Consider the following 25,221-nt stretch of genomic DNA (forward strand, 5'->3'; position numbering starts at 1 on the left):
TGGAGATTATTTTTTAAAATTTGATGGGCTTAAGAATTATTCCTTAGAAGGTCTAATGCATATTTCTAGTAGATTAAAATTGACTAAAAAATTTTGGATAATAAAGAATTAATGACTTGATATTACATATTAAAAAAGCATAAAACCGTATAGCTGACAGATATTAGCATAAATATGTATAGAGAAAGAACAAAAGCAGCAGAAAAAAAATGAATATAGATATTTTAAACACAGTTCTGAACTTTAACATGAAATTATCATAAAAATTCTGGCTAAGTTCATTCATATCATTCTATTAAAAACACAAGTACACAGAGAAAACCATGTTTCATTTGACGTAAAATCTGTAGAAATTGTGGCTTGCAAAGTATCCAATTCTCACAAAAACAAATGTTATTCCTACTCCTGAACTTGGCTTATAACGCTCAGCTACATCATTAAAGCTTTCTATGAAAAATAAAATTAGAAAAACTAGAACAAAGGAGATCAATATGCAGGGGTGGCTTCAAAATACCAATTCAAGTTTTATCATCTTCAGTAAATTCTTTAGCAGAAAACAGTTTACTGCCAGTAAAACTAGCCTTGCCCCACACTGCTCTGAGGTATCTTCCTCAGCAACTTGTATAATCCAAAAACATTTTTCTGATGCCAAATGTAGGGGATGAAAAATGATCGATAGATAGCAGGCGAAATCTCCCGATCTAGATAATGTACCGCAGCCAAGGTCTGAAAGTTCAGGTTTCATCAGCAGCATAAAATTTACAATGTTTTGAAATATGCAAGGGTAGATGTATTAAGAGGAACTTAGAACTCGATCGAAACTAGCATCGAGTTTTCAAGCGAGACAATTGATTAGAATCATTTCAAGTCAAGTCTCAAGTCCCATTCTTCTATAGACAACCTTTGAGCCTAGTATGGCAACATGAGATTTGATTCTAAATAGCATGAAATTATGCGAACTTGATGACTCTACTCGGCTATCAAAGATAGATAAATATGTCACATACTAAAATAATACTGTTCTCAATAAAAAAAAAATTCGAAGTGGTGAATTTCTTGTATTTATAGTCTAATTTCAAATCATTGACTTGGTTCGACACAAACAAGTTTTACTCCGAGTCAGCTCGACCCAAACAACAACTCAATTTACTTGAATAACATTAATTTGATTAAGTTCAAAACGCTCAAACTTGGCTCGATGCCATCTCTAGGAACATGAAAATATATTGGAACATACCTCCCATTTTGATAAGTCTCTTCCTCGATGAGGGTGAGGTCTTCCGAGATCAAGCTCCACAAATAAGGTGCATGCATCTATATCATGGAGCTGTGAAATTATGGTAAGAGGTAATTTCATGAAGAGAAAATAATATCTAATGGAGAATGAAAACTTTCAATAGTTTTGAAGATATTACATATTGCATGTCAGAAGCTTTGTTCTTATTGTTGAAATAAAATGGAGCAGCGGCTGTGCCGCCTAAGGTTGAATTGAAGGGGAATGGAAGAAGTCCTCCGAAGCCATCATTAACCCATCGAACTTCATTCACATATGATGGTATGAAGAAGGAAGAAGGGTAGCGATGCCACTCACTTCCGACACACAGTACAGAACCTAAATGAGCATATAATGAGATGCAACAGTGCAAGAAACAGCATGATTGTGAATTTAATACTTCTGGTGCATGCTGAAAATCGCTAAAACTACCACATCAACAATAATTTCTACACAGTGATCTGAGCCACATCAAAGTTAACTCATCCTTTTCTAACAGATTATTTAGGCACTGTTTGTTTTGGAGGAATTGAAACGATCTGAAAGATAGACATGCTATATCATTTCTTATGAATTAAACCCAAACAAAACAATCGAAATGTAACTATGAGATAAAGAAAATATTTTCTCTGGTTAATTCCTCCAAACCAAACAAAGCCTTTATGTAATGAGAGAGAAATCATAATAATCGTGTTGAGAAGGAAAAAAGGCTGATATTACTTATCACAAAATCTAGCAAGGTCTCACCTGGACCGGCATCTTCATGATGCTCTAAATGCTTATAGATCACCAAAGGACCAGAATATCCATGCAACAATGAGAATGTGCGGCTATGGGATGCACACAAAATAAGGCCCAGAAAGACTGGTCTAAGAACCTTAGCAACCTGATATAAGCGGTTAAATCAGGATTCATAGTTGTGATTTATGATCTATACGATTTCCATGAAAAATCTGAGAAACTAATTTATGAGGAATTCTAATCACCTTAACAGTGAGGGACTCTTCATTCGAAAACCTATCACGGAAAATATCAGGAAAACTATCAATTACGGCTGTAGCTGCAACACATATAAGTGTGTATATTGGATAAAGGAACCTGCGAGAAGAAATAAACACGGTCAAGAACCAATTTACCAAATTCCCGCATACATTTCAGAAATTATTGTTGGCAACGGAACCTATCTATAAATGATAGTTGGCATCGAGGCCATATTGTATAGATAAACTCTAATAAACAAGGATTACTACAACATGGAAAATATGATGCATATAAGCTAATCTTCCTGTAAAGTTCCATTTTCGCCAATTGATTAGAGCCACAAGAGGTAAAATATGATCCATTATGTTTATCAAACTATCTTCAGGGCAATATTTATAGCATAACTAAATAAAATGAACATAAACCATTTAAATGCAGAAATCTAGCCAGTATCAACTTTCCTAGAACTTTTCTAGCCACTTTGCTTGAATAAAAACAAAAGAACCATTGAATATCTGACGATAAATGTTGCCAATATATATATTAAAAACCTTTATGGTATGCATCAATGACTTGCAAAATAAAATTTAGCATCAGCAATGGTCAATTGTATATGTGCTGCAGCCACAACATATAAATTTATAACAAACCAACATATACCATACAATATCACGTTAAAAGACATAAATGTACAAGAGTTTCAGACACATCATCATCATTATGTTTAGCCCTGTCCCAGCTATTTAGGATAAGGCAGATGCATGCACAATAAAAAATTAATCATCTAGTTAATACAAACAGTTCTCTTGTGCGAACATAATTGACAATAAAAGCTACTTCAGCGCATATTTGTGATTAGCATTTCATGTTTAATGTCTAATTAACGCTTTCATTTAGTTGTATGATATAAAATATTGTTGCCTATTGACGGTATCAATTTTCTCCAGAAACAACCTTAGCCAATGAACTCAAGTGTCAGCATTCTGACATGTGTGTAAATCATGTTAAGAAACTTTATCAACACACACAAAGAAATGGGGTTTTCAATGTTAAAAAGGTAGATGTTTAGATCATCAAGAGAGATAAAATACCGTTCTTCTTTGTGCGGCTGCAAAGACATAAATGCCAACCAAACATATATAGGTGAAACCACAACTAGAAGATCTGGGGTATATTTTTTCCATGTAATGGGCAGAAATGCCACAAAAAGAAGAGCCAGAATAAAGGAAAAGTTAAAATTGTTGAAACCGTTTCTCAAATAGAATGTGGCACTTTCAACACCATATAAATGACTCTCCCCACCACCCAGTACATTATACTTCAACAGATTGAAGATAGATGATGTCCATTTGCCATAGTAATAATAGTCTGCATAAACTGAAAGAGCCTAGAAGAAAAAATTGTAAAGAAAAAACAGAAGAAATTATTACTCAGTCGAAAGCATAATCATCTTATGTGACAAAAAAGGACAAAATAATCAATGATGTTAATTTAACGTTTATAAGCTTTAGCAGCGGGACTTACAATAACAGAGATAGAAGTTATCAACCCTGACAGAAAAACTTTCTTAAAACTCCCTTTGATTAATGAATATATAGTAACAGGAAGAAAAACCAAAATTGAGAAGGGCCAGCCAATGAGGACTCCAGTGGCAGCTACAGAAACCGCAGAAGCATATTTCTCAAGAAGGAACAGAGCAGATGACAGTGTAACAGCATACATGGAGAATGTACTTGGTAGAAAACCTGAAGAAACATACACATACAACCATTATAGATCAGCTAAGTCAAGAAAACAATTAGCAAAGTATATCTGCACACATAAACACTGCTATTTGGAAAAATAAAAAAAAACATGAAAAAGAAAGTAGTGAAGCTTCAGAGGAAAATATGGTGGATTGTCAACTTGGAAAGAAGCATAAAAAGAGAATTAAGTCAGGGTAAGAAATTTACTTGTACTTGAAAAGAAACAACCGCTGGTTAAGCATAGCATTGCAAGTGCATATGTTGCAAGTCTTTTTCCATATTTCCTTGAAAGGGCAACTACCAGAACAGTCTCAGTAATTGTTGAGATAAGGCCAAGAAAAAGTCTCACTTTGTAGAAAACCTGTACCTGACATTTCAGCAGCACGGAAGATGAGAGGACGCACATAGCAAGGAAAAAATATTATTTTAATGATCATTTATAAAAAAAAAAAAAAAAAATTCAAATTCACCAATATGCAAAGATAGCAAACCTTTTCATCCTTGTAAAACCAGGATGTTGGTCCAGCCAATAGCATGTGAAACAGTAGGTATAGATATGACCGCAGCGCAAACTCAGAGCTACAACACAATAATATGGTGACTTTAACAACTTTTAGACTGCCACGAGTAAAGAAAAAATAAAAGTGTACATGGTTGAAGTATAAAAAACATATCCTCATGTTTAAAAATAGAGTTCCAAGAAAAGGCCAAAGATTTGAAAATAAAATCTAATTCTATTTAAAATTAAATCAAATACTATGAAAAAATTAAAATTCAAATATAATATCACTAAAAAAATGATTCAACTTAATAAAATCACTATAATAAATAAAGGACCTTAGCCATAATTAAAATGTCAGTTCATGGAGGTGAGAAGATCAAAAAAGAAATGAATAAAAAAGCAATTTTGATCCACAACTTGAAGTAATTTGCATAATTAACTTTGGATTTAAAGAAAGAGCTTCAATGGCTTTATAAATAATTTCATTCATTTGATATCAATTTACAATCAACCAAACAATGATTTGAACAACAAGCCATATAACAAGAACAAGCCTTTATCCCACTAAGTGGGTCGGCTACACGAATCCTTTTCTCCATTGTGTCCTAATGAGTGTCATATAATCATTTAATTCTAATAAATTAAGATCAATTTTATACAACATGCCCAAGCCTTTTTAGGTGCCCAAGCCTTTTTAGGTCTACTTTTTAGGTCTACCTCTAACTTTCTTAACATAAGTCGAATCTAAAACATCAACTCTCCTAGCTATAACATCAGATAGTCAACATTTAACGTGACCAAATCATCTAAGACAACTCTCTAATTTTGTCAGCCACTGGAGCTACACCAAATCTTTCACGGATACATTTGTTTCGCATTTTGTCTCTAAGTGTCAAGCCACACAGCCACATAAGCATTCTCATCTCAGCAACACTTAACTTATTTGTATGCTTCTCTTTTATAGGCCAACATTCTGCGCCATAAAGCATCGCAGGTCTCACTACCATCTTATAAAATTTTCTGTTATGCCTAAGTTTTACTATCTAAAATAAGGCCAAGGATTTGAAAATCAAATCTAATTTCAGCTTAGATCTTTAATACTATCAAATATTCAAATTCAAATCTAATATTATCCATAAGGATGATTCAATATAATAAAAATGAAGGCATTCAGCCATAATTAAATTTGGGCATTAAATAAACCTAAAAATTGGTCAAATTCAGCTCCTCTCTAGCATAGTTTGACTTATTTTGATTGGCCTACGAAAAACACATTTTATTAAGGCTAAATTAGCTGAATTGTATTGCATTAGTGGAGATTGATGAAATTTAATAACAATTGCTTTAAATAAAGTTTAAAAAAATCATAATAGTGAAAGATGTCTAGCTGATGATCCATGAAATTTTAGCAAGAGGAAACAAGTGTTTTCAAAAGAAGGGCACAAATAATGCAAGTTAAGTTATTGAATTCAATAAGAGGAGCATGCTAGCACCCTGACTGCATGAAAATAGAAATGATTTTTGGCTTTTGATATGGAATTTACAACTTTTGGAATTGGTTCCTTGATCAGATACAAAGTAGAAGTTTGTGATACCCAACAAAAAATTCCCTTCATGAAGCAGACAGACCACATTTGGCCTAATTTACTGCTACGAAACCCAGGTATGACAGATCCTTTAAAGTGCAGCTTTGCACCAACATTCTACTACACAACTCCAAATTTACCAACAATCATTTTACTTGGCAATTTCCTACGCCTAAATAATTACAAAAATTGTTTCCAGCCGCAATATAAAATGGTGCATGGCAGATCATTTAATCCTCTTTAGCTTGTAAAATGGTAGACAAACTTGGAATAATATAATAGTTTCAATGACAGTCACTCGGCCATTGCCAGTACTCCTTTGGGAAAAAAGATGAGTTTCTAAAGCAACACTTGTGCAAACATTTCACATACTCAACAATAAAGTTTTAGCATCTTAATCCAATCGGCCGCCGCAACTTCCACCTAAACTGGGCAATCATTAATGTAACTATCGTTTGGAACTGGGGTAAAGAAACATTGATATTTGTAGTTTTATTGTCATTTCAAAAGCAGTTTTCAATTAAGAAATTTCATTTGGAAAGGAGGTAAGGGAAAACCAGCAAAGTTAAACAATGATGGTGATGTTGAGAGCCAGAGACAAAGAAATCCTCCACCAGTACTTCATGAATTACGAAAATATTTATGGAGCAAGATAGTTTTGGACACAGAGAAGGCAGCACTAACAGAAAATATAAATTCAAAGCTTATGTTGATTAGACTACTGGAAGGCTGGCTATATTATACGGATTCAATTATTCAGTGGTAAAAAAAAATGTTTATAGGCAAGTTAAGAGAGAGAAATGTGAATGATAAAATGCGTGAAAAAATTCGAAATGAAATGTTGATGAGCAATTTTATTAGAGAGATTGAGAGAATAGCATCTATTGAGATAAGCTAGTGAAAATTAACTTTGGAGAAATTATAAATGTCATGACTCAACTTTTAGTCTTGGAATTTTCAAGGCGGAATCAGCAGGTCGGCCAATGAAATTAGAGTTACTTAGTAATTCTAAATCCGAAAATAAAGAAAGAGCCACTACAACAACAACAACAACAACAACAAAGCCTTAATCCCACTACGTGGGGTCGGCTACATGAATCCTTTTTCTCCATTGCATCCTATTTAGTGTCATATTTTCATTAAGTTCTAGTAAATTAAGATCATTTTTAATACAATAAGCCCAAGTCTTCCTAGGTCTACCTCTGCTTTCTTAATTTCTTAACACAAGTCGAATTTAAAACATCTACTCTCCTAATCGGATCATCTAATGTAAAGAAAGAGCCACTAAAGAATTAAAATTAAAGTTGAACAAATAATAAATTTACTTTTTAATTTGTTGAACTTGTCTTCTATAAATATTATCTCATCTATTATTCATCATCTAATCAAAAATTTATGCCCGAAAATGTTAGTTTAAAACCCAATGAACTAACAATAGCTGGTAAATACTAATACTTAACAAGTACAGTAATAAAACAAAAAGAAATTAATATGCATGCAAGTTAAAAGTACAACAAATCAATATAAGGGCATTTGATAGTTTATATTTTCAAATATGAATTTTCAAGATAGTTCAAAACGTTAGTCATGTTGTATTATATCATTTATTTATATTTATATATATATATATATATATATATATATATATATATTAGAATTATTAGCCTTATTAGCTACGGTTATTATTAACAGTTACTGTTTTGATTTATTAGCATTTATTTACTTTTGTTACCATAATTATATATTTCCTATTTGATGTATTTTTAAATTTATGTCTTTCTTTTTATATGAGTCATATAATGTGTATTTACACCCATTTCCCTATCAATGAAATCTATCCTGCTCTATTCTCAAAAGTTAATATGGTATCAGAGTTATGGTTCTAAGCCTAGTTGCCGCCGAGACTCTTCCCAAGCCGCCGGCCACCTGTACGGTTTCCGCTTTCAACCACCTGCAGGCCTTCTTATTGTGTTTTTCTAGTCGTCAAATCTCACTCCAACCGACCTGATCTTCCTTGAGAACAACCTTCTAGCCGCCAGACCTTCTTGCAGCTGGCTCAATCTCCCTCCAATATCATTGGAGCTCCTCGCTGAGGAACCTACAGAACCCACTGCAGCGCAGTTCTTCCTTCAGCAGCCGGAAAATTCCTATGTCTCAACAACCCAACAACATCTTTGGCTCGGTCAAAATCATAGCAACCTCTCTACCACTGAGCCTCCTCCGAACGGTGTACTTGAGTCCGCAAGAGGATCGACATCGACCACAATCCCTCTACAAACCGGAGGCTCGAAAAACCACATGCATTTCTTGATCACCACCTATAAACTTCATAGCACTAGTTTTCTCCAATGATCTCAAGCCGTGTCATTGTCCATCAACCTCTTAGGGATCATTCAGCGTATGGAGCGTGGGAAGTGGAGAATTTCATGATAATGTCGTGGCTGACCAATTCCATGGAGACTGTGATTGGTAGTTCGTATCTATTTCTTTCGTTTGTAAGTGCACTATGGACGGCAGTTCAGGACACCTACTTAGGCATAGAAAACTCAGGCCAACTTTATGAGGTTTCCAAGATCCGCGAGGCAAAACAGGGATCAAGAATCATGACCAGTATTGTAATGACTTGGTGGCCTTATGAATGAAATATGATCTCTACTACAACTACATATGAGACTCTCCGGCTGATCATTCCCTCTTCCAGAAAATTGTGGAAAATGATCGTGTGTTCAAATTCCTGGCGGGTCAAAACAAGGATCTCGATGAAGTCCACGGTCATACTCTTGGTCGGGATCCCTTTGTGTCAACTCATGTTGCATTCACCAAGGTACGCCGTGAAGAAAGCTGGAGACTTGTCATGCTCGGCACGTCCACTCCTTTAACCAAACCATTCGCCTTGGTCTCTTATAATGCTCAACCCTCCACGTCATCACGGGCTAATTACTCCACTAGTAATTACTGTCACAAACCCTATCATACCTATGACAAGTGTTGGAAGCTCCACAGGAAACCAGCAAAAAAACCTTTGGCCAAATCCTCCACTGTTAAGGGTGTTGCTACGACCTCAGAAGCCGACAGTACAGCCGGCTTCCGCTTGGAATATCCCGAAATCACCAAACTCCATTAAGGGTCAGATGGAACACATGATCAAGCTGCTTAGATCTATTCAGTTGTTTTCCAGCCTGTAGACCTCCCATGTTCGTCGAGGTAACATTATGATGACACTCACTATTTTTTCTTCTTCTAGTTCGTGGATTATTGATTAAGGTGTCATGGACCACATGACCAGGTGTTCTCATGGATTCTTGACATATTTTTCGTGCTCTGGGAGAGAAACTGCTAAAATTACTGACGGTTTTTGTATATTCATTGTGGGTAAATGTTCTGTTATTCTAACAGTCGAGGTTACTCTAGAATCTGTGTTACATGTAACACCGTTAAAGTGCAATATCTTGTCAGTCAATAATTTGGTATATGACCTCAATTATATTATTCATTTTTCTCCTGATGTTTATGTCTTTCAGGATCATCGTTCGGGAGAGGGGGGGTGATTTGAAGTGCAAGGCAAGTATCCAGGCTCTACTTCTGATATGTGAAAAGATTGCATGAATTTCATTATGTTTTGCACATCTTTTTGAATAAAATTGCACTTTAAAGAAAAATATTTTTATGTTTTCTTGCAAGTATAACAGATATTAGGAGTGGAACGAATTGAAAGAAACATGGAGCGAAAAGACAAAGATTTGGAGCAAAAGGCATTGTGAAGGCTGAGACCATGACGCCAAATACTGGGCGCTTAGACGTCGGCCAAGCTATGGCAACCCGAGAGGTTGGCGCTTATGCTCTAACCGCCAGGCACCAAGGCCCCAGCCCTGAAGGTCAAGCTCGTGTCGCCAGAATAGTGTGGCTCCTAAGCGCCAAACAATCAAAGGCAACCCAAGAGGTTGGCGCCAATACTGAATTTTGCACTTTTTTAAGCAGTTCGAGCCACGTGTGCATAGCATCTCTTGGGTGAAACGAGGCAGTTTTCAAGGAGTTATTAAGAGGACTTGGAGAGGAGTATTGAACGGGGCTGAAGGGAATATTCTGTAGATCATTAGAGAGACGGAGTCTTGGGAGAGATTTTCCTCCATTATTGTGAGAGTTCATAGCTAGGCTTGTGAAAGCATGAATTGTTGTGTTTGTGAGTGCTTGGGTGAAGAGTTTGCAAGAGAACAGTAAAACTTTGGTGGAGCATTCTCAATGGAAATTGAGAGAGAGATATAAGTATATTTGTGTTTTGGATTTGTAATTTTCTGAAACACTTTTGTATGTTGAATATCTTTGAATCAATGCATTCTTGTTGTGTATTATCCATGTTTTTCTGAGTAAACTTCCTTTTTTTTCCTTGTGGTGAAGTAGATGTTCTGAAATTGATTTTAATCCAAATTGTGATCATTTTTCTTCTGCACTTAGTTTACTTCTCAATATGACCAATTAATCTGTTAAAATGTATTGTGAACCCATAAGGACTCCTAAGAGGTATGGCATTAACTAGGAAATTACGTTGAACTATAGAGCATAAAACAAAAATACACTATAGGGAGATGTAAATAAATAGGGAGATATGCTTCATTAGGTTCAAAGTGGGACTTAAGAAACTAAGGTCACTTTAATCAAGCTTTTTTATGTGATCGGAGAAGAGGGTAAAGAAGATTTATGCTTTTATTTGTCACTAACTTTATCTTATTTCACATTTATTCCACATCTACAATATATTATTATCACTGCAAGGAAAAGTAACCTAAGCACTAGGTACAACCAATTCACATAGCGTAGTTAGAATTTCTGTAGGAGTAATTTTAGATTATTGTGGTATGATTTATAGCATAAATCAAGTATTTGAAAATTCCAAACTAAGAACGAATTTAGTATACTAAAACATTGTCCTATTTTGGATTCCCATGGTTCCCTGTGAGATCGACAACTTTGACTCGAAAAAATTCGTTACTACTCCTACAATACGTACGATTGCGAAAAAAATTATATTGACGGCACATCCACACCACCCATCAACTTCTTCCAAGAAAAAAAAATGATTAACGAGGCCACTCCATCCAGTAGTTGTAGACTTTCCCGGTCTACCAAAAATCCCATTATGCTTTTGCATTATAGTTTGGATCATCCCAGTTTTCAATATTTAAAACAGTTGTATCATTTGATGTTTACTAATAAAAATTTATCTAGTTTCAAAAATGAGATTTGTCAATTAGTTAAACATCAATGAGTATCATATCCACCACATTTATGTTCTTTCCACTTCTTTTTCACTAATTCATAATGACTTGTGGGGACCCTCTTGTACGTGTAGTTACACCAATAACTTGTGGTTTCCTACCATGATTGATGATTACACTCAAATGGAGTGGGTCTATATCTTAGTTGTCGCTTTCAAAATTTTCCACTCCTTCATTTTGACCCAATTCAAAACATTAATTCAGGTCGTCGGGCTGACAATGGCCGTGAATTTTTTAACTCTATATTAAAGAATTTTTTGGTAAGGACATCCTTCATCACAACTCCTGTACATATAATCAATAAAAGGGGGTATTTGAGCAGAAAAATCAACACCTTAAAGTTTTATGTTCCATTATGTTTCAATCAAATATCTTGAAATACTTTTGGAATGATGTCATATTTATCACCACATATCTTATCAATGGAATCCACACAAAAATTCACAAATTTTTGTACACCATTAGCAATCTTGAGGTCGTGTTTTCCTACCAATCGATTATTCTTCACATTTCACCCCAATTTGGGTGCGCGACATTGGTTCGGAACAATGACCCAACTCGTAACAACCGAGTGTATCTTCCCCGGATATTCTGCCACTCAAAAGAGTTGTCTATGTTTCGAACCAATCACAAATAAACTCTATGTGAGTGTCGATGTTTCCTTTGAAAATATTCCCTATTTCCCCAACACTGTCTCAAGTGAGGGGTACTAGATTTTTTGGACGCTACTTTTTTTCCTACTCCGTTGGATATGCCATCTACTCCTCCAACCACTATTCTTGAGGAACCATCTGTCACACTGGATTCACCATCTACCAAACCAGCACCATCTATCCAACTGGATCCACCATCTACCAGACCAATATCTCCATCCACTCTCAATGTTTATACTCGGCGCATCAAAACCTCGATTGAGACCCATCCCATTACCCCTACTCTTGAGCCCACTGCCTCCTCACAGGTCTTAGAATCCGTCTCGACCAACATCCCCAACAGTACACCTGTGAAGATTACTGATACTCCGAATGAGGAGGTGAGTTTTATCATTGAGGTGCGCAATCAAGCTTGTTTTCTTTTTTCCATGGCAAAATGTATTATAAAGCATTTGTCACTTCCATGACGGATGATCGTCTTCCATCCACTATTGAGGCAGCATTGGTGAACCATTCACCTGGAAGGCTTCAGTGATGGATAAGGTGAATGCTCTTCTGCGAAATCATGTGTGGGATGTTGTTGATCTTCCTCGGGGAAAGAAAGCAATTGTTTGTAGGTAGATCTTCAGCATTAAAGCTAACTCTGATGGAACTTTTGAACGCAACAAAACACGGTTGGTCGCCAAAGGCTACTCACAAACTTGTAGAGTTGACAATGAGGAGACGTTTACTTTGGTTGCTAAATTGAACACTATTCGGGTCTTATTATCCCTTGCTATGAATTTAGATTAGCTCTTACTCCAACAGGGTGTCAAAAATGCTTTCCTTAACGACGATCTTACAAAGGTGTACATGTCTCTACCTTCGGGCTTCGACTCTAATTCTTCCTGAGGATAAGTGTGTCAACTGCAAAAGTCCATCTACAGACTAAAGCAATCCCCTCGGGTCTGGTTTGGTAAGTTCACACAGGTGGCAGTAGGTCATGGGTTGTTTCAGGCCCAATTAGATTATGTTATGTTCTTTCGCCATTCTTCTAGAGGTCAAATTGTCATCATTATTGTCTATGTCGATGATAATGTGTTCACGGGTAACGATCTGCCAGCCTTAATTGTAAATTATAATTAAATCAAGTTTTAAATTAAAGAAGTTCCTTGGTACGAACGGTTATGGTTTTGATTTTGTTTAACATCGAATTATTTATATAAATACGTATATTTATAAGCCTAATGGAAACAATGCAAATTACATAACTAGAAAGTTAAATTAGGAGAACCTACATTATTGTGAATATTTTATTAAGCTTAAATTGTTTAGAAGAAATAATTAAATGAATATAACAATTAGGATAATAATAATAAAATAATTAATATTATATATTATATCAAAGGATCAAATAAAGAAAAAATTGTCTTCTAATAATAAGATTAACTTGTAATAAATTAATAATAATTCTTTATGCATTTGACTTTAGATTTTTCATTGGAGATAAGTGATGCAAATATCTAAAAATATCAGTGATTGATGTGAGTACTCATATTCTTAAATTATAGTATTATTTTGATATCTCTTCCAAACTAGTTTTATGGGTTGTATTTATGTTTGATTAATGTAATTGATTTTCTTCTATTATTAAATTTTATCAGTCATTTCGATTTGAACGCTTATAATCTCATATCATGAAATATTTTATGTATTATAGTATTACATGTTGAGTGATATGAAATTATGAATGATATGATTTGCATAAATTGATTGTATATGCATGATTGACTATGATGAACTCACCCTTTGATGGTACTAGTGGGAAAACACTAAGGTACCCGTGCACTTAAATGAAAAAGAGTATTGATATTGAAGTACCTTAAATGATAAAAAAAATTTTGAGCACCATGGTAAAAAAATTTTAGACAGTGCTCCTATCACGGTTGTATAGATATAGAATTATATTGATATAGTAAGATTCATTGATTAGCATGCCAAATATTTATATTGATTTATTAAAAAATTTAACTGACATACATGTTGCTTTCTTTTTTCATTGCATTATTATAGTTTAGGGGTATAAGTATTCACCGACTTTTTTAGCTCACAGTTATTTTAAACTAACTTTTCAGGTTAAATTAATTGATTAAAAAATAAACGATAGAAGAGAAAACATGTACAAGAAAAGTGGACAACCAGTAATGGGTTCTATCAAATATATTATTTTAATTTAAGTTGATTACCGACTCTTTCATTTGTTAAATAATAAATAAATACAGAAAAACTTAATTTCCACTGTCCGACCGTCTTTTCCCATCTTGATTAATTTCAAACCCTGGGTCGGGTCGGACCGTAACAAAATTGGTATCAGAGCCAAGATTTAGGATTAATTAATGAAATCTTGATGAAATAGCCAATAGGATAATTGCAAAAAAAATTTAATAATTATACAAATTAAAATTAACTCAAAGTAACAATTATTATTCATTCAGGCATAGTGATACACCTGAAATTATTGAAAAAGAGAATCTGATAGAAAATGAAGAAATACAATCTATTATTAATGTGAACACCAATGTCCTCATCCAAAATGATGGCAGTGATGACTCAGGTGATTCAGAAGTCCAGATCGCAGCCTATTGGAAGTGATAAAATCATTGTAGATAAGTACTAGAAGATATTTCAAGTTCTTTGTCAACCTTTGTTCAAATGAACTGAAGACCAGAATGAAGCGGAGAACTAGCTAATGAGGATAAAGAAGAAACTAGATAGCATGACTTGTACGGATAAAAGAAAAGTACCATTGGTGACGTTTGTGTTGGATGGAAAAACTGAAAGATGGTGGCGTGGGCAGGGTAAGGACAAACTAGAGGGCATACCTAATATGATGGTCAATTTGGAGGAATTCGTGGAGCTATTCAGAGAATGGTTTGTACCCATATCTACTCAAATACAGATGCAAAACAGGTTCATCAAGTTGAAGCAATGAGAGAAGACAATCATGTAGTATGAAGCGGAATTCACTACACTGTTGAAATATGTGCCACAGTTGATCGCTACTGCAGAAGAAAAGTGTTATAGATTCTTTTCAAAATTAAATGATTCGATCAAACAGTCGTTGGTACTTTTAGAGATCAATGAATATTTTGTATTAGTGGAATGAGCTAGAAGAGCGGAGATTGACTATCAGTTTACTTAGAAGCGTAAAGAGATGCACAAGTGGAAGACTGCAGAAAAACATGTGGATCAATCAGAGAGATCCAATGAGAAAAAGTCTAAGAATAATTCGAGTGGAGTTAGCAAAGTACAACTAAGGGTACAGTAGCCACTCATGCCACATGTGAAAGACAACATAAAGATAAATGCTTGATGGGCTCTAACACTTATTACTGGTGTCATCAGTCAGTTCATATAATAAGATATTGTCTATCTCTTGGACAAAAGAGTGTTGAAGATCAAAACTCACGTGGAGCTCCTTCACAGAAGACTACAATTAGACATATAAACATAGGTTCTCCAGCTCCATCTCATATCGAAAGTCAACCAAGGCAACCTGTTCGACCTCGAGTTTATTCTCTTACTCAAAGTGAGTCTGAAGAACCTACTGTTGTTGAATGTGATGAGCTTTGATGAGTTTGGCCTATTTTCTAGCATACTTCCTTGCTTCAATAACTGTGTATTGTTATCCTAAGTATAGTTGAGCTGCCTTGCATCGAGTCCTTAACTTATAGTAATTACTTTCATCTTAATGAATGAACCTTAGTTTTTCTTATGAAATTTATAAGGCCCATTTTTAAATTTCGATGAAAAAATTTTTGTGAGGAAGATTGTAAAGATGGATTTTAGTTATTCGGAGGGAGAGAAAATGAAAAATCGAAGAGGATGAGTCTAGGAATCGGGCAGCCGAACAGGGGGGAGAGGAAGTAAGGGGATCGAAAGCCAAGAAGCTGAGTTTGCCTTATAAATTATGGTATGATGGAGGCAAAAACTTACCAAATGAGTCGAAAGGTGAGTGTGAAAGAAGTCAGGCGCAAATTAGGGCATCCCCATAGCCGGAGTTGACACCATCGAAAAACGACGACATCTTTGTCGACCAGAGAGGAAGTGGGGGACGGAGGAGCTAAGTGTTGTGTTGTAGTGTTGATCCGTGACCGAAGGAGTCAAAGGGGTTTGAGCATTGCGGCTTGGTAGAGGGGGAGCACTCTTGTGTAGCACACTATGAAGGAGGAGAGCACGGGGAGATTCTTTGCGCGTTGTAATCGCTCGATCCCAAGTGATCGAGCTGAAGGAGAACTGCATACATGCAGGAAGGGGGAGAAGTGCGAACCGTAAGGTATTATACAAGTCAGAAGTTTCATAGTAAGAACGGTTAGGATTTTGATTTTATTTAAGTATTAATTGTTTATATAAATATGTATATTTATAAGTATAATAGGAACGATACAAATTACATAACTAGAAAGTTAAATTAGGAGAACCTACTTTATTGTCAATATTTTATTAAGCATAAATTATTTAAAAGAAATAATTAAATGAAGATAACAATTAGGATAATAATAATATGAAATAATTAATATTATATGATACATCAAAGGATCAAATAAAAGAAAATTGTCTTTTAATAATAAGATTAACATGCAATAAATGAATAATAATTATTTATGCATTTGACTAGCTTTTCATTAAAGATGAGTGAAGAAAACGTTTAAAATTATCAGTGACTGGGGTGAATACTTATATCCTTAAATTATAGTATCATTTCAGAATCTCTTCTAAACCAATTATGTAGGTTTCTATGTGTTTGATTAATGTAATTAACCTTTTTTTTCTATTATTAAATTTTATCAATCATTTCGATGCGAATGCTTATAATCTTATATTATAAAATATATAATGCATTATAGTATTACATATTGAGTGATATGAAATTATGAATATTATGATTTGCATAAATTGATTGTATGTGCATGACCTGAAATCACCCCTTGATGATACTAGTGGGGGAACACTAAGATACCCGTGCACATAAATGAAGAAGAAAATAATATTGAAGTACCTTAAACGATATAAAAGTTTAGACAGTGCTCTTGTGACAGTTGTACAAATATAGAATGATATTGATATATTAAAATTCATTGAATAGCATATCAAATATTTATATTGATTTATTAGAAAGTTTAATTAACATGCATATTATTTTTTTCACTGCATTACTATAATTTAGGAGTAAATATTCACTAATTTTTTTAGCTTTCAATTATTTTAAACTAACTTTTCAGGTTAACTTAATTGATTAAAGATGAACGAAAGAAGAGAAAATATGTATAGAAGACGTGGACAACCAATAACGAAGTGATATTAAATATATTGATTTAATTTAATTTGATTACTGACTCTTTCATTTGTTAAATAATAAATGAATATAGAAAAATTTAGTTCTCACCGTCCGACCGTATGTTTTCGTCTTGGTTAATCCCAAACCCCAGATCGGGTCGTGACATGCCATTCTAGTCAACCTACATTTAAAATAAATAATTGAAAGGTGTGTTACTTGTTCGTCAAATGTTTGCATGTCTATCCTAAATAAACAAAGTCATTGGCGATCAAGAGTCCTCCCCTAGCCAGCATAAGTGAGGAAGAACAAGTTTTACTAGCAGAGCAAAATACACTCACTTCAGACATGAAGTTTTTGGTACTAAATTAACATAAAGCATACTTATCTCGTAAATTGTTGTCTTATGGGAACCTTTAAGATTTATAATTTATATTTTCTTTTTGGCAAGTTCCTAACTTATGATTTTTTTTTAGCTCACATGAATACATAATTTACTTATGGCGACCCCAAAATCATTGCATCCTTAAAGGAGGGGTAAGGAAAAGGGGACGCACAATAGAGAGAGGGAATGTTGAGGAGTTTGGCATTATGAGTTATTCTTTAGAGGTGGGTTATCATTTCCTCAAATGAAGAAGAGGTCAAGTAACCTAAAGGGCGAGGAACTATCCTTACCCATCTAGGTCTTTATTTGAGTCAAGTCCACCTCCAATAGCTAGTATTGTGACTGGGTCAAATGCTTAGCAGCCCGTCAGGATCATTATCCATGAGAAGGCAGCTACTAAGGCATAAGAGAAGCTCAACAAGAAAATACATGGAGACCTGCACAAAAAAAGAAGAAACAAGTGCAACTGCCCAAAAAGTTTGAACGAGTCCACCCCGAATACCCTAAAAAGTCATCCTTTCAATATGATAGCAAAAAGTCTGAGAGGATTGATTACAATAGAAATCCTTGTTGTCATAGATATCCCTTAGTTATACTCGACCTGAGGCAGACCATATTTTTGAAATCTTTACACAAGCAAATTTCTTTCACAAGTGCAACTAACATGTAAGAGTTATAGTCATCTAGTGGTAGATTGGAATTGCATGAGCATGCCAGATTGAGAGTATGACAAGCAATTCAAAACAAACAAGATGAGCCGAGAGGATACCAAGAAGAAGGCCACTGATAGATGGAAATTGGTCAATGAGGTACTAGAGGGTGAGAAGGAGCTTCTTTTAAAAAATAATGTCAATTTGACCAAGCTCACCATCACTGTGGAGACCTCTCAGACCAAAGCCACCTGGCAAGAGGTTGACCCCTTGAATAAGCGGGTGAAGGTGAAGATTGTTACTTAGTTTTTCCTTAATCAGTTAGTAGCGAAGAAGATACTTCCTGAAGCTCTCAAGGACCTAGAGAATGTCTATACAAAAACTGATGATATAGAGAATTTGGATGAGGAAAGTGCCGCATATTATGCAATTTCTACTTTTAGTTCTTTCATATTTGATTGCCTATAAATCAAGCATGGTTAATAGAAAAAAATCTTTTACCTTTGTGCCTTTTTTTTATTCACACTTTCCGTTTTGATACTATTGAGCATGAGAATGGTAATGGCAAATAAGTCTTATATAGGTCATGAAAATTATAAATTTCGATTCAATTTTATAAGCGGCGTTAGCTCTTAGCTGATATAAGAAAACTTTTATTTAAGAGTAGGCTCTTAGGTTGAATAAGATCTATATCAGTAAATAGACTCTTACACCAAATAAAACTGAGATTTGGGAGTAGGTTCTTAAGCCGCATAGGAATATCTCAATCAATGAGTATGCTCTTGAGCAAAATTGTGGGATTTCGTTCCCATGGGTTAGTTAGTGAGATTGCTTTATTGGCCGATTAGACTCACTAGATAGTCGGCTCGATTGACCGATTAGGATCCTTTTGTGGGCAAGGTGGCTATTTCAATAGGTTAAGCATGTTTTTATAATTCATATCATTCACCTAAATCTTACTCACCGTGAGAGTAACCATATAAGCTTGCCAAAGAGTGGACTCATTCACTGTTCATTGTGAGTTTTTTGCAAATATATGAGTCACACTCTAAGGATGGACCCATTTGAGTAAGATTAATAGGAATTGATGCCTTCAAAGTTTGGGGTATGAGCCATGACTTACACGAATTCTCATTTTGGTGCTTGTGATATTGTAAAATAGTAATTGAATATAAAATTAAAAATTATTTTTTACTGTTTTTGTCAATTTGTGGGTCGGTTTCATAACATAAGGGGTTTCTTTTATGAATCCATTAGATATTTTTTATTTCTTTATGTGGCGACTTAAGATTAAAAAAGGAGTAGAACGACCTCACTAAGTTCAAACCTTTCTTCAATTGGGGACTAGATTCTCCTTCAAAAAATAATCATGGTGACGTTTCAAATTTACGCAAGTCAAAATCTCATAGTATTCAATCAATAAGTTGACTATTCGAGACATTGGCTAGTAGAGTCACAAGCAAGGAATATTCTAATGTTAAGGAAGTTGCAACCTTGGAGTAAAATTATTGCATTATCTCTGTGTGAGCTGAGATGAGTTTCTCATATGTGATAGTTGACATGTTAACTTGTTTTAAATTAACTCATCTGAAAAAAATTAAGGGTTTTTGTTGCTTTGTGATTTATAATTTTATTTTTATTGCATTGTGACTTAAAATCATAAATAATTATAATAACCTTGTTAAGTTCAGAATTTTCTTCGCTCAACAGTCGTAGCTCTCCTTCAAAGAGTAATTAGTGTAACTTGCAAACTTAGGGTGAAATCTCGCGATCATCGGACCCCAAGCAGACTAACTTCATCATTCACTAGATAAGTCATAATTAGAAATAGAATTTCTCTAGAGTCGACGTATATTACTAATGAATTGGCCAATTCAACTCTCTTTTTTAACAAAATACACTTATTTATTTCAATCTATAAAACCAATTATTCCCCGAATTTACTTAAGACGGCTCTCCAAAGTCTTCTTAGAGAACTCAGTATCGTACATGAGTTGAACACATCTTTATAAATTTATTAATGTGTATATTGCTTTTATTTTTCCTTACAAAAATACAAGCAGTAAAAAAAAAAAAATACAATATAAGTAGGGTCATCTCCACTCCACGTTCCGGGCCTTCTTTGCCAATGTAACTATAAAGTTGTTACGATTCAAGATTGACATATTTCTTGACTATCTATAAGCCATCCTAAGTTGACTGTAGTTTGTTTAGCAATGTTTGTGTTACCACCACGTCGACATACTTTAAGACCAAGCTCAGAACCTTTATTCCTTGACAATAGAGTTATGATATTTGGTCATCCTTCTCTTGACTTACTATTCTTCATTATTGATGGCATTCAAAGGTCCTATTGTAGGTCAAGCGCCTTCTTCAACACAACTTCATTAAATTATTACCATTCATTGAATTTGCCTTCATATTTGTAAACAGATGCCACATATTGGTTATATAAGCGTGCCCGACTAGTAGCTGGTGTCATGTGATAGCATAAATGGAGCCTACCATGTAGTTGATGGAGTCTTCCTAAGAACCCATAGGACTGAGGAGAGTGCATCAAACCATTTTCCCTAGCAACCTCAAATTATTTCCGTAAATGATTTAAAATTTTCTTATCGCCGTTTTTTACTTAGCCGTTTGTTTTTGGATGATGCACGGAGGTGAATTTAAGGTAAATTCCTTAGCTTATATAGAAATATTTGAGATTTTTTGCCAAATAATTGAGGACTATTGCCGGTAATGATAATAAGTGGTACTCTACATTAGCGGATGATGTTAGACATGGTCTTCACAATCGTCTTAGCAAACAACTCCCGTGCTTGCTCGAGTGAACACCGAGAATATAAGTGACCTCATTTTCATTCAATAGGTTACCTTTATACCATCATTTTGTTTTCATTTTCCATGATCATCTATTAATCTATAGGTTTCATAGTACCTCTATTGGAGATCTATTGCCTAGGAGAGGAAGAATCTCTGCCATTATGTCTACTACCAAAATAAAGCTATTATCAACTCCATCTTCAAATTTACATTGTGTTAGATGTTTTCACATAGTCGTTTTATTCATATGAGCACAAATCTCTTCTTTCATTTCTTTGGTACATTGGTATAAATATAACATTTTTATGAGAAATAGAAATATGTTCGTTTATTCCCCTAACACCCTCTTTTATTTTTTTTATATCAATAATAGCACTTCAAATAAATGTATGGCTTCACACTCCAAGAAATTTGCATTTCTATGCTTCTCTGTCGAATCTTTTCTATTATTGCCCACATTTCTAATTGAACTCTTATCAAACCTTTAACCATTCTTATGCCTCATGAAATATGCCTTAAAGTAGCCTCATACAACTAAGGTGTGTGCCTCAATTGGTTCACATAAGACATGTGCCTTATACCTTCTTTTATGCGCCTCAACTTGAGACACACTTCAAAGTGTTCCTTAGATTATGCAATTAAAAAAATATGATCCATTTCGGAAAGTAACTAAGTGTATTTATTGTTACTAAAGTATCTATTACTATTGCAAGTCCATATCTCAATATGAATTCAATTAAGCTTCTCTCATCACATGTATATCAACTATTCCAAACCCATCATGAATTCTATCGTCACCAATCGTAATAATATCATAACACTTCAACCATTTCTTGCAAATAATTGATCTTTTAAGTTATCATTATTCCATCTCATAAGCAAATACGCAAAACACATTTATAATGTCTCCACAAATAATTAACTTAATAAATAATCAACATACCATTAACCATACTCATGTCAATAATTTCTTTCTTTCATTTATTTATCCAGTACTAACTTTATCTATTCCTATAGTTAGCTTTTCCGACACAACAATTTATAGCCTTCCACCAATGTCTCAAATTGTTCTTTTAAGCAGTGATTACAATTCCTCTTTTAATCATTATTTCAACATACTCTCTTGTATTCCAGTTTGAATTCCTTTCACAAATTTCACAATAAAAAATAAAATTTTAATTATATGATCTCATTAACCCTATTTAATTTTTCACCACAAATTGTTTATGGAATGTCGCTTGCGGTGACATCATTGCCAAACCTTGTTTATTTTACACAACAATTCAATTAACTTGTGTCGCATCACTTACAAGTAATGTCTTAGCAAACCTTCGCCTACTTTCTCTATGATCAAGCTAGGTTGTGATGTGTTACCTCTAAAGAGCACTTTAAAAATTCAAATTTTGATTAATTTCATAAATTTATTGATTGGTTACAGCTTGATGTCGACCTGTAACCTTTATTGTCCAGGTGTGGGAACAAAAGCAGCATTGTTTGGCAGTCTCCTAATTTCTTAATTTCAATTTTCTTATAAATGTCATAAATCTAAATAGACAAAACTTAAAAAGGCAACATTATTTTTAGCAGTCGACTTAGATACCCTTGTAGCCAAATGACGTATGAGAATAGCCTTGTAGGGTTGTATCTTACTTAGTCGTATGCAAGTAATGGCCTTATAGATCCATGGACATATTTTAGTATAGGAATTGACCAGAAAATAGAAGAAGCAAAGGGGATACTGTATCCTATTAAATGGATGATAAGCTTGAGTTATAGACAACAAAAATAACTTACTGTCGTAGTTAAAATGCCCAAAATGGGACACGGAAAACCTAACAAGCATAGCAGGGAGATAGGAGGAGATGAAAACATAAATTTTCAACAGCATAAGCTCTTAGATTAAAGAAAAGAAGAACAAAAGATAGACGACCTGTATTCCCAAGACTGGAATCCAGATTTGTAGAGGAGGTAGTGAAGGGGTTCCCAGTAGTTGAAGACCTCATCACAGTCATGGATGATGTTAGATGAAGCACTCATGTGGCGCAATAGCCCTAGCGCCAGAAATGGCAGCTGCCATCGGAGCCCCTTTTCATGCTGGCGCCGATCCTTCTCATCCTTGTCTTCCTTCGAGTAGCGATCCGCCACTTGCGCTGCCGCATTCGTGGAGTCTATATCAGGAACCGCCTGCCGGCGATGCCTCGGCAGCGTGAGTGCCATTGCGGATAAAAATTACCCGAGTTGGGCTCCTTTTTCACCACCTTAAAAAAAAAAAAAATTTTAAATATTTAAAATGTTCATTTGAGTGTCACCAGACTTGAAGGCCACCTGAATATTTTGGAAAAATACAAACGCTGTTCAAACACTGTTAAATCTTTTTCTCGGCTTGGATTTTTCTTCGGGCTAGGGTTTAGGCGATATGTCTCTCTTAATTTCAAAGAACACTACAACATAACATTTTTTAAGATGGAATATGAAGATTTTGGTGAGAATAACGGAACATATGTGAGTTTCACTGCTTTTAAAATTGTAACATTCATTAGGGCCTGTTTTTTAGTTAACAGATTCTATTTATTATTTCACTTAACGCACATTTTGAAATGGATTTCTATTGTTTTATCCAAACCTAATATTTTTATAATTTTTTAATAAATCTATTCTGATATTTTATCTTTCATTTGTTTCTTTCACGGGAGGAGCCACTATTTGGTTCATTTATGAGAAAAAACAAAATAGATACAATAGTAATTATCACAATGATACAACCAAAAGACCACCAGAAGAATACTTCAATGCTGCCGAAATAACTCCAAAATACCAACATAATGAATCATAATATGACTTTATTATGACGGCAGTATCATTGTAATACTTCCAGAATAATACATTAATGCCACCATAATATCATAACAATATCACAACAATCATAATAATACAACCAGAATATCACTAGAATATTACAATGATATTACCTGAATACCACAAGAATTGCTCCAGAGCACCACCATAATACCGCAACACTAATACATTAAACACAATAATACAATCAGAATACCACTGGAATACAACAATAAAACTTCTGAATACCACGAAAATTGCAACAGAATTTCACCATAATACCACAATAATTATAAATATAATACAATAATAATATCACCAGAGTACCACGAATACTACTAGAATACTACCAGAATACTGCCAGAATATTACAATAAAAATATCATTAGAATAACACCAAAATATTTAGATGATATTCTAATGGTATTCTGGTGGTATTCTTGTGGTTTTCTCTTGATATTCTATTAGTATTATGGTTATATTTTTGTGGTGTGTTGGTGGTACTCTGACGGTATTTTGGTAGTTTGCTTATGTTATTTTGGTGGTATTCTTGTAGTATTTAAGTAATATTATATTGATATTTTGATGGTATTCTAATGATATTCTAATGATATTATTGTAGTATTATTGTGATATGTTGGTGGTACACTGGTGCTATTCTCGTAGTATTTTGATTGGTATTATTGCAGTATTTTGTTCTTATAATTGTGGTATTTTGGTTGGTTACTGATTCTTTTCTGGCGGCATTTTGTGGGTTTAATAGTGATTTTTTGGTGGCATTCAATTTGTTTATTATGGTTTTTTGTGCTTCTAAGGGTGTTTACTTGTGGCTTTTTTTGTGTGATTATGTGCTTGTTGTTACTCTTACTTTAATTTAGACTCTTTTGGTAACACTTTCTTGAACAACATGTACACATGCGCAGTTTAGTGAGCCAAGGAATGTGTGTAATAATACTCAAAATGTAAAAAAAATGGACCTCGTGCCACAACACATTAAACATTTTCTTTTGGACTCAATTTTTCTATAATTTCAGCTGAAACCATATGTTTGAATAGATGTACTTATTAATTTAAGTTAAAATTTACTTACAATTATCCTATTGGCTCTTTCATCCAGATTGCATCAATGAATCCTAAAACTTTAGCTTTGATACCACTTTTGTCATGATCCAGTCCAAGACTTGGAATTAACGAAGGCGGA

General features: G+C 34.3%; 1 protein-coding gene across 1 annotated transcript; it reads right to left on the reverse strand.

The window, feature by feature from the left end:
• Positions 1–272: 272 nt before the first annotated feature.
• LOC110033732 (dol-P-Man:Man(6)GlcNAc(2)-PP-Dol alpha-1,2-mannosyltransferase) lies at positions 273–23,447 on the reverse strand. The gene is made up of 10 exons (XM_020737793.1): positions 23,116–23,447; positions 4,491–4,578; positions 4,207–4,366; positions 3,779–3,999; positions 3,346–3,641; positions 2,260–2,371; positions 2,021–2,159; positions 1,416–1,612; positions 1,238–1,327; positions 273–726 (listed from the first exon to the last, which is right to left on the reverse strand). Exons 1-10 carry the CDS (start codon positions 23,400–23,402, stop codon positions 577–579), a joined length of 1,740 nt encoding a protein of 579 aa, XP_020593452.1. The 5' UTR covers positions 23,403–23,447; the 3' UTR covers positions 273–576.
• Positions 23,448–25,221: the final 1,774 nt, after the last annotated feature.

The sequence above is a fragment of the Phalaenopsis equestris genome, unplaced genomic scaffold (assembly GCF_001263595.1).
Source record: "Phalaenopsis equestris unplaced genomic scaffold, ASM126359v1 Scaffold001269, whole genome shotgun sequence".
Lineage (NCBI taxonomy): Eukaryota > Viridiplantae > Streptophyta > Magnoliopsida > Asparagales > Orchidaceae > Phalaenopsis > Phalaenopsis equestris.